Below are 12,738 nucleotides of genomic sequence, written 5' to 3' on the forward strand. Positions count from 1 at the left end.
AGTTACCTGTTAAGAATATGCAACAAGATCAAATCTGTTCCTGATATGAATGTGGCATGTGTACCATTTTGATTTACAGTACACAGTACATGGACACTTTTTTTTTTTTGACATGGGTGCATAGCAAGTCAGATAGGGAGGGGGTCACCACTCACAGTCTAGCTCCGGGTGGACACAATTATCAACGAGCTTGTGAGTTAGTGTGAACCTCGCATCTCGTTGGCTGCACTATTGTGTATGAGCATAGGGTCATCTAGCAAAGACTTTGCACTTCCGTTGTAATCATCGAGTGGGGCTTACTTGTAAGTTGTAACTTGAAGTTTAGGTGCTTGTGTGAACCTGTGTCGTGAATTCACGAGTGGAGCTAATCATCGATGGTTTAAGTTTTCTAATTAAACTTCAAGTTTGGCAACTGCATGTGAATGTAACTTTTGATGCCCTGTCCTTTCACACAGAAGACTCAACCTACACGGTATATCACATTAAAAGAATAATAAACTAGAGAGCATTTCATCTTATCTTACTTCAAAAGTAGATATCTTTCCATGGTCAATTTTCTTTTCTTTTTTTTGTGCTTGGCTATAGTAAGATGAATATTGTGTGGTTTTATTTTGCAAACAATCATGACAATTGAGCAGGCACTTTTAACAACCCGCTGCTCCCACAAGAGTTAACTCTTTATTCACCATGGTGCAAGCCCCTGTCTTCTACACTATACCAAGACAGCAACATAGTCATGCTTTGGGAAAACATTCTACTTTTCAAATCTATGTAACTTCATAAATTTTTGCTACTATGGACAATTTGTAATGAGCAAAGTTGTAGAAAAACTGCGAAGTTTAGATGAGGGTGTAAAATTGGGTAACAAATCTATATTGTTTTTCTTTCAAATGACCAAAGCTACGTCATTGTAGAGTCATGACTTTTATGCACAAAACAATAACAGAAACTTATAAGTTACCAGCAAATCCGCTGCAAGAGGGAATACGCAACCGCTTGATAGTCATTCACCATATGAAATGCAAGCTGCATGTGACAGGATTGGAATAGCCCAAAACGCTTTCAGTGTACTGTGGCATGTGGCAATTTATCAATTGGTTTGAGCAGGTTGTGTGTTTGAGCAGAATAATGCAAACTTGGCATGCGGTTAAATGAGTCAGGCATGTGAACGCGGCACATAAAGAATTAAGGGTTTTGGCTGCAAAAACTAAGTTTAGGTGCAAGTGGTCTGCATGACATGCTGCTGAATATATGAAGAAAACTGCAAATAACAAAAAGTAAAACATTATGCATGAAATTGGCCTGCATTTATATGTGTATGCTAAGATCATGTCACAAAATGCACAAAAATACCTACTTATGTAATCAGATGATGTATGTCTGAAAAGTCCTTAGACTATTCAACAAAACTTTTATAAGACATTTCTTCATCAAGTTTTGTTATGAATGTTTTGTATGTTAACAGAGGGTTGGATTTCTTTTGTCATCACTATATAGGGCCCCATTTTTTTTCTCTCTTTCTTTCGTTCTTTAAAACAACAACAACTATTTACAAATTGTAGGCATCTCTTTGAGTGCAATGTATTTGTTGTTGTCTCCCTCTTGCTTTCCCTAGTCCCATCCCCTACCAGCCCTTCACCATCACCATCACCATCACCCACACCCAGCCCATCACCTTCAGGAGAAGTCCTGGTAGGAACTACTGATGGAAAGACGTCTACTACTGGTACTGACACCAAACAGAATTTGCAGTCGCCCCTCAGTAAGCATGAGTTTCAGTTCCTTTAGTCCAACATTCTTCCAGCTGTCCTGCCAACGTACCTTGCGATTTAAGAAACCCAGGATTATTGTATATTTCACTGCCTTTAAAAAAATGTAGCTAATTCAAAAGGATGTTGTTTTGATGAGTTTGAACTCAGCTCCATTTGTCGGCTGTTACTTCCCTGTTCATGCTGTCTTTTTGAAAAGTAGAAAATGATGCAAGTTATTTGGCCTTAGGAGAAGGAGAAGTTCTTGAGTGTCCAAGGTGGCAGCATAGTGTTTTCCTTTTTCCTAGCCCTCAGGAACATCACTCAATACAATCCAGAAATTCACAGGATGTGGTCAGGGTGTGATATATTTAATTAATTGTCCTCATTAACACACTCAGGAAAGGTTGTACTTGACCAACAGCAAAAAAAAAAGAGAAAAAAATCAAGTTAAATGTGAATGAAAATTTTGACCAAAAAAAAAGTTTACAGTGTGCAAAAAAACAAAAACAAAATTAAACACTCATATAGCCAAAATCCAAAAAAGCACAAGAATTAAAAGAGCCAAATGTTACAGTGATCAAAATGTAACATATTTGTACATGGAGTCTTTTTTTTTTCTTCTTCTTTTTTGCCAACAGTGTTAATCACGCAACCATGTCAATGGTATTGTGCCTGGCTGGCTTCAGATAGCAGGTTCATTGTAAGACTCCTGGAATTTGTGATGTCAGAATTTTCCAAAATAGCTTTTTTTTTATATGGAAGATATGGATCATATGGAAGAATATGATGTCACATATTTTCTTTCTCAGTCAACCATGAAATTCCATTCCATTCAGCAGGACTCATTACAGACTTCTGGAATGTGTGATATCAAGATTTTCCAAGCAGTATCTGATAGAAAATAATTATGGAGCACCTATAACCATCTAGGTCACTGCTAATGGGCAAATTCATTTTAAATTGTGTCTATTTTAGATTTTTGCAAAGGGATTAGGAAATAATTTACTGTATTCAGCTGTATGATTTTACCCTGGTTTATTCATGAGCACAAATATTAGCAGTATTAAGCTAAAAGAGAAGTGTAGTTCTGTTGTGCATTGTGAGATGATACAATGTACATACACCAACTAATGGTGGCACATCAGTGCCATGTATCCATGTCCTCTAGATGTAAAAATTCTTTGACCAGCTGTTCGGAGATTAAAGGATTTCCAGTCTATATTTCATCCTCCATCTACCATGAGCCATATGATATGATTTATATTATAATCTAACACTTTATGATAAAATTATGTATTCATATCATTCATTATGTGAAATTGTAAGACATATATCATGGTTTACATAATTATTGCAATACAATATATTTTTTGTTTATGAAATTTTGACAATACCTTTTTTATGAATATAGAAGGAAAGCACTTACACAGATGTCTGTAGGCGGGACTATGTTATCACTTTCAACACATTCAAAGATCTTTTGTGCTTGTTACTTAAATAGGAGTTAAATCTAATTTAAAAACAAAAACATTCTTTTCCTTTTTACAAGCCATCTTTAAAAAAGATATGAATCATGCTGTACATAGTACTGCAGGCAACTCAATTTTACTGTATCTTCAAATGATTGTCTTAATCTATTCCATTGATTAAAGGGACTGTACAGTACTGGTTGAGGTAGGGATTCATGTTTTGAACATTCCTAAGTGAGATAATGAAAAGCCTCTTATAAAATATGAAAGAGCATGTAATTTTAAGAAGGAATCAACGTTTATTTGATGAAAATTGGTTTTCAAATGGCTGAGATATCAAAAAAAGTGCTAATAATAAAAGGCGACATGCCACAACTTTATTAGGATCTCTTTGTTTCACCTTGTTTTTGGATATCTCAGCTATTTCAAAAATGATTTTCATCGAATAAACTTTTGATACCCCTTAAAACAGCATGCTCTTTGACATCTCATAGAGGGGTTTCTGAATATCTCATAAAACGTTGAAAGCTAAATCTTCACCTTGACCAGAACTGTACACACCCTTTAATATAACTCTCACAATATTCTGACCATGCTACATGCATCATAGAGTCATTATTCAACCAAGGAATTATCTAAACCGTATCATCTCTTTTTTATCCTCTCATATACAGTGGCTGTGATACTAGCAGTCATCATAACAATACTTGTGTGCATGGTATTGGCTGCGATCGTCATGTGCTGCAGGAAGGGACGGTCAAGCGTCCAGTCACCTGATGGAGAGACTGCCACCATCCCGTTAAGTGGTCAGTATATAACTGACCAGTCAGAAATAAGATACCAGATCAAAACAAGTCATGAACAAGTCTGTGCATGCTGTCGTATAAAATGAGTCAGATTACTGTCAGCATAACAACAACATGTCTAGATTTACAACAGATTGCTCTTTGGTTACTCTGATATCTTTGATGATCTATCTTAAAATCGTGGACGATTTTGCTGAACAGCTTTTGTAAGTTATGAAGAACTGCAACCACATGTGCATCTTACATTTCCATGCAAATCAAATAAAGTGATGCTATTTAACTGTATACGCCATATATTTCGTGGGTCTAAATTTTCATGAATCGGAACTTCATAACGATTGAATAGCGAGTGGTTAAATTCGCGATTGTGTGGTTCTGTACTGAATGGAGAAATGTATATATGCGTATGTCACACTCATAGCTTGATGAGAGTCAATATTTTCCTGTGTCTTTAATTATGCGAACAGCACCTGATCACACGCAAAATTCGCAGAAATAAAAACCTCGCGAAATATTCGGCATATACAGTATCACTCAAACACCCTCCTCTTGATTCCCACAGAATAGTGCAGTAAAATCTTGCTCTTGGTTATTAATTTAGCAACTAAAAACCATCCTCTCAAAGCTTTTATTGCCAATGATCACAAAACAGAAATAATTTCATGTGAAAGATACAAGTTTTTCTTTAATAAGTTCTGAAAAAAAACAAAGGAAAGAAATACAGCGTATAATGAAGATTGCTGTGCAAGTCTAGTAGAGACTCTTACCTTTTATCTACTTTGCATATGATACGTGTCTGTGATTGTGGCTAATGGTATTGTAATAGGGAAAAAATGTGACTTAACCCTAACTAGGCTGGGGGGGGGGGGGGGCCTTGGAGGCCCCCCCCTCGACGTTCCGCGCGATGTATCGCAATCGCAAAAAGCTATCGCCGCGACGTTTCATGACTTTTTTCTTTCGAGTCTCCCGCATTTTTTGACACCAAATTTGCGATGCTCGGGCTCGCGGTTCCGAAGTTACGCATAGATATGTACATGCATGTCAGACCAAAAATTGCTCAAAAACGTTAATTCGTGTACAATTTCAATGCAAACTGTGCTTACAGGCAAATTTCATAAAAGCATGATTATTTTGGTGTTTTATTGATTAAAATCAATGAATAACATATTTTCTTGTTCGGAGCGATGTCGCGGACAAATTTCATCGAAAAAACAATGAAAAACATAAAGTCGAAAAAACAAGGAAAAACAAGGAAATACATAAGAAATTCTAAAAACAATAAAATACTTAAGAATTTTTTCTGATATCACAATTTTTTTTCATTACATTTGCTAAGGACACTAAAAAGAATATTTACACAAAAAATGTGCCTGTTTTGAGCTTTATTTTGTGATTTATACCAAATAGTTTGATTTTATGCATCATCATGCATAAATTAGCATAATTTAGCATAAATGATGATTTTTTTTGAAAAAATAACTTCATGGTATTTTAGATTACATCATAGGCAATGTGTGTGCCAATTTTCGTTGCGATCGCGCGGTCGATGGCCGAGATCTGGAGGGGGCCCTCACCAAAAAAAAAAGTTAGAAAGCTGAAATTTATAGGTCTCAAACAAAACTATACGATCCCTTTAAAGGGATCGTACAGTTTTGGTTGAGGCCTAATTTCGGGTTTCTAACATTTTTTGGTGAAATAATGAGAAACCTCTTATGAAATATGAAAGAGCATGTAATTCTATGAGGAAATCAATGTTTATTTGATGAAAATTGTTTTTGAAATGGCAGAGATATCCAAAAAAGAGCGATTCTGATAAAGTGTGGGACCCACACTTTATTACGATCGCTTTGTTTAATTTTGTTTTTGGATGTTTCAGTCATTCCAAACCCGATTTTCATCAAATAAATTTTGAATTCCGCTTAAAATGGTATGCTCTGTACTATATCATAAGTGTTTTCTTGGTATCTCGCAAAAAGTTAAAAGCCCAATTCTCATCTCCACCAATACTGTACCATCCGTTTAAATAGAAAAAAAGTTAGCTCATGTAATATGAAGGCTGTTTGCAAACTAGAGTGTAACAGACTTCATCTTAATCTATTTTTATCTAAGAACGTTTATTTCTCTTCTTCTGTAATGCAAAAATGCTGCAAACAATATAAATGTGTTATATGAGTATAGAAACTCACATTTCAATGTATTAATCTTTGATAATTTGTATGAAAAATATGTTCATTAAGTCAGGTTTTGAAAAGAGTATAAATCTTCTTTAGAACCCCTGCGTTAACTGTTTGATACTCTATTTCCTTTATGTTTACCAGTCTCAATAACTTGGAAAGGTGAACTGCTGGGTGACATTGTGTGGGATAATGTAAGGCAAGATATTTTGGCAACATGAAATTTTTGTAAGTTATCATTGAAATGATGGCCTCTTGTGCCATTTGCCTCTGGCATTCAATACATATTTTCTGTGCATTTTAATTTTGCAGTCTTACTCATGCAAAATTTGCAAAGTCAAAATGCACACAAACATTCCTTATTTTACAACGTTGGCAGAAAAATGCATATTTTATGTAGTGATGTTGAAAGATATGAGGCTTGAATGAAAGAAAGAGAGTAAGAGGCATGCTGAAAGTTGTCAAGTTAGAAACATGATCATGTGATGTCCATTCTTGGTTCTCCACCATGCCCGACACAGACTAATAGTGGTATCATCTATCTCTCCAGCAGAAAATTCTGTTACCATGGAAACCAGTGACTTTCAAAGTGTGAACATCCTTGGTCTTCAATGTCTGTGGACTTCAGATTGTAAGAAGATCATTGTGGAGAAGGTAGCTGAAGGACCGCTGAGTAGGCTCTGCCTAAACAAGAAGGACAGAGAGTGGATAAGTAAGTTTCAGAATGGATAAATCTCAGATTATACAAATTTGCTCTTCATTGTATAGTTAGTGCATGTCTAAGAAATTAGGGGATGGAGGATGATTAAGTATTTCCTGACTTGCCTTGCATGAAAGTCACTGGAAGGAAGTGCTTTGTAGCAGGGACTTGAAGAGTCTCTTCACATCAGTAGACTGGAGTGAATGATTGTTTTCTTTTCAGTATCACTAAAAATTTGACCGCATCATCTCATATCTATGTTTAGTTTCATGGAATAGAAATGCAAACTGTGGCAGAACTTCACTGAATTCGTGGTATAGAAAATTGCTTAAGCTCAAGGATCCTATTAAGTCAAGTTCTACTATTTTACTGTTTTCTTAATAACAACATTTGACATAACATCAGTAAATTGGCACGTACCAGGGACTCTGGGATGTTTGCTAGTCTGTGTGTTGATCACAGGGGCACAGTAATTAGGGTCGGGCTTCCTGTCTTGTTTGCCCCTTTACAGTTGAATGACAGAATTGTGATCTCAGGCTGCTGCTCATCTGGGAATCAAAGGTGTTGCTTTAGCATGCACTAAACTTTGACTTTGATGTATTAAAAACAAAAATAGTGTATTGATGATCAGAAAGTTGTTTCTATTGAAAGTAATATGGCATGAACAGAAGCAGCAAGGAACCAAGCTTGAGACAAGCAATGACGAATGGATTAATTATTTTTTTATATTTCAATTTTTTTCATGAACATTTTGGACAGTTTCAAGTGATGATGACCATCGCAACTCCCAGCTCCATATCCCAGACTTTCACTGGACTGACCGGGTTGATATCTGGAGGCAAACTCAAGGCAGGAGAAGTAGAAATCAGAGAGGAAAAAAGATCTTTGTCAAGACTCTCAAAATGAACTGTAAGTAAGAAAGTCATCAAAGCCTGGCCACTTTCAGAATCTTTGATTATAAGCCCACGAGTGAATATTTATCTCCTTTTGTGTATTGTATAAATTGCAATAAAATACTATTTCTTTGGACTATACTCATTATAACACACAGGGTAATTCACACTTGCAGCCTACTTAATATCACTTGAATATGAACTTTGCATTGCTTCAATAGGTCATTGTATTGTCACAGAATCAGAAAGCAGTTTTTGAATCGGTCAAGGTGTTTTGATTTTTTTTCCAAGGAAAGAGAACTAAAGAATAATCTCATGTGGATCTTAAGATAAGTTGTCCCTCTGTTTACACTTTTTGTTCTCCCTCACCTTTGACCCCTATATGTAGGTTTGAAAGTGACTGAGTCAGTTACCTCAGTGAGAGTGGAGTGTCCTGAGGATAAAAAGATGTTTTACTCTAGGATTGGTGAGCTACAAGGAGATGACCCACATTGGATAGGACAGCCTAGACTGATAACAACAGAAGAAAGAGAGTTCACTGGTCTGAGACCTAACCTCAAATATCGTGTTGAACTTGGCACAGCAAGAGGCGGTCACTCATCAAGGATAGAGTGGACATGGTCATCTGTCACTCAAACCAAATGTAAGCCCATAAAGCATAAACACAACATGATGCCCCCTACTACCAGGGCAAAGAGTTTCTATCCCTAACTCACATTTTAGAACTATTTTAAAGCACTAATGCTGGGTTTTTGTTTCATCTGCAATGGTATATCATTCCTTTAATATGACTTATCACTGGCTGTAGAGAACATTTTAAATAATTTCTGTGATTTGGGGCCTTTCTCTCCCCCCCCCCCCCCCCAAAAAAAAAAAAAAAAAAAGAAGAAAAGATTAATTTACTGTGATGTATTTATTAAAACTCTTGGCCAATATCTTTAGATTTCTTTGGTGTGTGATTGTGGTAGATGTTACAATGTGAATTTTATCTTGTACATACATCAGAATTTATATTCTGTTGTCAACAAGATTTTCATACAAGGTTTCTTTTCTTTTTCAGCCCCAACATTTCTTCCCATTCAACCAGGAGAAGAGACAGCAACCCTTCAGCTCCAAGACACTTTGCCAGAATCTTACCGTCTCTTTGTTAAGGTCAATACTTCCCAGGAGGAGGAACTCCATAATGGTAGATACCAGTGTGAGGGACTCATCCCAGGCATGACTCAGGTTGTGCAGCTCAAGATAATGGAAGGAGATGACTTCAGGCTTCTCAGAGAAGAGACATTCTGTACCACAGGTGAGTGAGTTTGGTATGAAGGGGGACTCATTACAGATGGTACAATTGGAAGGGAGACTGGATGTTGCAGGAAGTACAGTTTAGTTCATCTGGTTTGGAGGGAGACTCATTGTTCATGTAGTACAAGTGAGTTATTGTGGTTTGGAGGGAGACTCAATGTTTCAGGTGTTAAAGGTGACGGAGTCTGGTATGGGGGAGACTTATTACAGATGGTACAAGGGAATGTATAAGGAAGACTGGATGTAACAGATAGTACAGTTGAGTTCATCTGGTTTGGAGGGAGACTCACTGTTTCAGTTTGTACAGTTGAGGGAGTCTAGTTTGGAGGGAAACTCAGTATTTCAGGTACAAAGTACCAGTGGAGGAACATGTATTAAAGTCGAGTGAGTCTGACTTGGAGGGAGACTCAGTGTTCATGTAGTACGAGTAAGTTAGTGTGGTTTGGAGGGAAACTCCGTGTTCATGTGGTACAATTGAGTTAGTGTGGTTTGGAGGGAAACTCAGTGTTCATGTTGTACGAGTGAGTTACTGTAAACGTGGAAATTTTCGCAGTACATTAATTTTCGCGGATTTCACGCTACGTTCGGCTAGCGCGAATTCAAAAACGCGCGAATATATCTTCGCAATTTTCTATGCACATTTTGAACGGGCTGAATTGTGTGCGCTTCGTCGATGATATACTGCTACGTAGTACAGACATGTTTACGCATATAGCAGTATCATCGCACGCACCGCACGCACCGAGCCCACGGCCGATTGGTGTGCTACATCCCCGCGACTACAGTACTACAGTACATGTATCGAGTAAAATACATGTACTATGTAGTTGAGCGCTTGTACTCGCACTCGCGCCGCTCGCTACGTCGCTTATTGTACGCTGGCATAGCAAGCTATAGTAGCAGAGGCTCTGGATGAAAACAGTGACTGTGTATTAACCTGCTGCGGAGCGCGAATTTAAGAACCCGCGAATATGTTTTCGAGCCGCGCACTGCGAAAAATTAATCGCGCGAAAATATTGACGTTTACAGTAGTGTGGTTTGGAGGGAACTCACATGTTCATGTAGTACAAGTGAGTTAGTGTGGTTTAGAGGGAAACTCAATGTTACAGGTATTGCAGGTGAGAGAGTCTGGTAAGGAGGGAGCCTCAATGTTTAATTTAGCAAAGTTGAGTGAGTCTGATTTGGAGGGATACTCAGTGTCATGGATATTACGGATGGATTGAGGCTCCATGTTGCAGCTAGTACAGATGGAGAGAGACTCAGTGTTACAGGTAGTACAGATAGAGGGAGACTTGGTGTTGCAAGTAGTACAGATTGAGGGAGGCTTGGTGTTGCAGGTAGTACAGATGGAGAGAGACTCAGTGTTACAGGTAGTACAAATGAAGGGAGACTCGGCATTGCAGGTTGAACAGATGGAAGTAGACTCGGTGTTGCAGGTAGTACAGATGGAGGGAGACTCAGTGTTACAGGTAGTACAAATGAAGGGAGACTCGGTATTACGGGTAGTTCAGATGGAGGGAGACTTGGTGTTGCAGATAGTACAGAGGGAGGGGGACTTGATGTTACAGGTAGTACAGATGGAAGTAGACTCATGTTACAGGTTGTACAGATGGAGGGAGACTCGGTGTTGCAGGTTGTACAGATGGAGGGAGACTCAGTGTTGCAGGTAGTACAGATGGAGGGAGACTCGGTGTTGCAGGTAGTAGAGATGGAGGGGGGCTTGGTGTTACAGGTAGTACAGTTTAGGATGTCTTGTTTGCTGGAAGACTCAATATTATAGGTAGTTCCTGAGAGACTCAGAAGATTTTACTGCAGTATGAGTACATTGGTTTACTTTTAAATGTGTAAAATATGAACTTTTCTACAAAAAAATTAATCAAGAAATGAAAGTAACAACAACAGCAAAACACGCAAACCTACAAATACTGTATATCCAGCTTGGTATTTGCCAATTGATGATGAATCATTTACATGGTCTGTTGGTCCCACTGAGAGTCTTAAAAAAGGTTATGTGTATGTTTGGTAGGCCTATCTAAAGAATATTTTCTCTGATGAAAAAAGTGTAGTGGTCTTCTATCTTCTCTCATTCCTAGGTGTTGCTCCACTTGGAGGCAACTTTGAAGATGATTTGTCCACAGACACTGAAGGTCATCAACCTTTTCAAGGGAGTAGAGGAGCTCTGCGAGGTGGACAAGTCTCTGACACAAGTTTAGGGTGCTGCACTCCGTTTGTAAAGGCTGGTCAAGAAGTCGCTGAGAAAGATCACCAGTGGTCAATGAATATTGATGAGTCCACACGCGACATCATCATAAAGTGTTTGAAGAATTTATTCCAGAAGTACTATGACACATCAATGAAAAAAATAAATAGGGATAAAATAAGAAACTGGAAAGATGTTGACAGGCTTCTTGCCGAAAAAGGTCTTCGGCAACATTGCAGCATGTTTGATGTGATGTACGTCTTTGCAATGCATGCTAGGACAGGAGACAATGGCTTTGCCATGAGATTGTACGAGGAGCATCGTGGAGACCGCTGCCATCTTTGTGATCATGCCTACTTTATTCTTAGCCGTCATTCCAGCTTGCCATCCACCAGCTGAAATCTTCTGGAGCATACAAGTCACTTCAGACTTGAAAAATCTGCAAAACAGTGTAGACAGATATAGTAACATGAAAATGACTTGACACCTTCTTTCAAAGCAAATTCAAGAGTTCCTGCTGAAAAGCAGGCTGGAAATTGTATCTTGTATACTTGTGTACTTGTGACCAAAACATTTGCTTTTTGTTGGGCCAGTGAGGCGATCATCACCTTACCATGTATGTGAGTCATGCTTTTTATCAGACATGTCAGGGCTGAGACTACATACATTTATTTGCACATCTCCTCCAGTGTGATGGGTAACATAGGGGAAACTTTTCTCCATTTAATAACTTATGAGCTAGTTAGTCAAGCAGGGAAAAGCAAGTCTCGTATGTGTCTATGTGTCACAATAAATTGTGTGCGTGGAATTAATTTTGAATGGTTTTTCCATTTGGCTGCACCCAGGGGCCATATACTGGATTCCATAGTTACCGTGTACATACTATTCCCACCTAAATACAAGAAGACATGAGCATCATCTGTTTTATAGAATGGTGGACAAATTTTAGTCAGAAATCCATAATTTTACATATATTTCAGATGATTATTAACATTTGGTAAATTTACTAGATGCTTTTTCTTTTCAATTGCTATAGATGCACAAAGTGAAACAGTAATAACTGGGTGTATGACTAACCATCTTTTACTAACGGTGCAATGTTTCTTGTTATAGTTCTTGTTATTACTGCACAATAGCAAGCTGGAAGTGTTCGTGCCCTTAACAAAGATGGCTAGCTATGCATTTGTTTTACTAAATGCACAGTGCAGTGATTTGGCTCAGTTGGTATCACGTCTGCCTGCAGATTCAGGGTCATTCATTCATAGCAAGTATGTAAGTTGCATAGCTCAGTGAAGTGGTAAGCCCTGTATAAACACATACAGCTGGATCCATTGAAATACCAGCTAGTTCAGTTCAATATGGGCTATCCAGCCATAAAGGACTCAGGCTTGATTCACAAGTCTCACTGAGCAATGTTGTGTGTAATCATCCCATTCCCTCTTATAAGAA

The 12,738-nt window shown here is 38.0% G+C and overlaps 1 protein-coding gene across 2 annotated transcripts; it reads left to right on the forward strand.

Moving 5' to 3' along the window:
• The first annotated feature begins 3,900 nt into the window (after positions 1–3,900).
• Positions 3,901–12,196, forward strand: LOC139710607 (uncharacterized). Of its 2 annotated transcripts, none has more exons than XM_071622532.1 (6): positions 3,901–4,026; positions 6,754–6,912; positions 7,660–7,809; positions 8,182–8,436; positions 8,854–9,090; positions 11,183–12,196. In XM_071622532.1, exons 1-6 carry the CDS (start codon positions 3,936–3,938, stop codon positions 11,686–11,688), a joined length of 1,398 nt encoding a protein of 465 aa, XP_071478633.1. In that variant the 5' UTR covers positions 3,901–3,935; the 3' UTR covers positions 11,689–12,196. The 2 variants fall into 2 exon arrangements, with proteins under 2 accessions (XP_071478633.1, XP_071478632.1); XM_071622531.1 differs by having other exon boundaries at positions 3,904–4,026; positions 6,751–6,912.
• The last annotated feature ends 542 nt before the right edge of the window (positions 12,197–12,738 follow it).

The sequence above is a fragment of the Diadema antillarum genome, unplaced genomic scaffold, assembly GCF_040938485.1.
Source record: "Diadema antillarum isolate AM-2024a unplaced genomic scaffold, OU_Dant_1.0 seq00001547_RagTag, whole genome shotgun sequence".
Classification (NCBI taxonomy): Eukaryota; Metazoa; Echinodermata; class Echinoidea; order Diadematoida; family Diadematidae; genus Diadema; species Diadema antillarum.

What these genes read in the sequence shown, in the direction of transcription:
- LOC139710607 (XM_071622531.1), top strand. Translation starts at nt 3,936, where the DNA reads ATGGTATTGGCTGCGATCGTCATGTGCTGCAGGAAGGGACGGTCAAGC. An exon ending in CAAGACTCTCAAAATGAACT is followed by an intron (nt 7,810 to 8,181) that starts GTAAGTAAGAAA and finishes CCCTATATGTAG; the next exon opens with GTTTGAAAGTGACTGAGTCA. An exon ending in ATCTGTCACTCAAACCAAAT is followed by an intron (nt 8,437 to 8,853) that starts GTAAGCCCATAA and finishes TTTCTTTTTCAG; the next exon opens with CCCCAACATTTCTTCCCATT.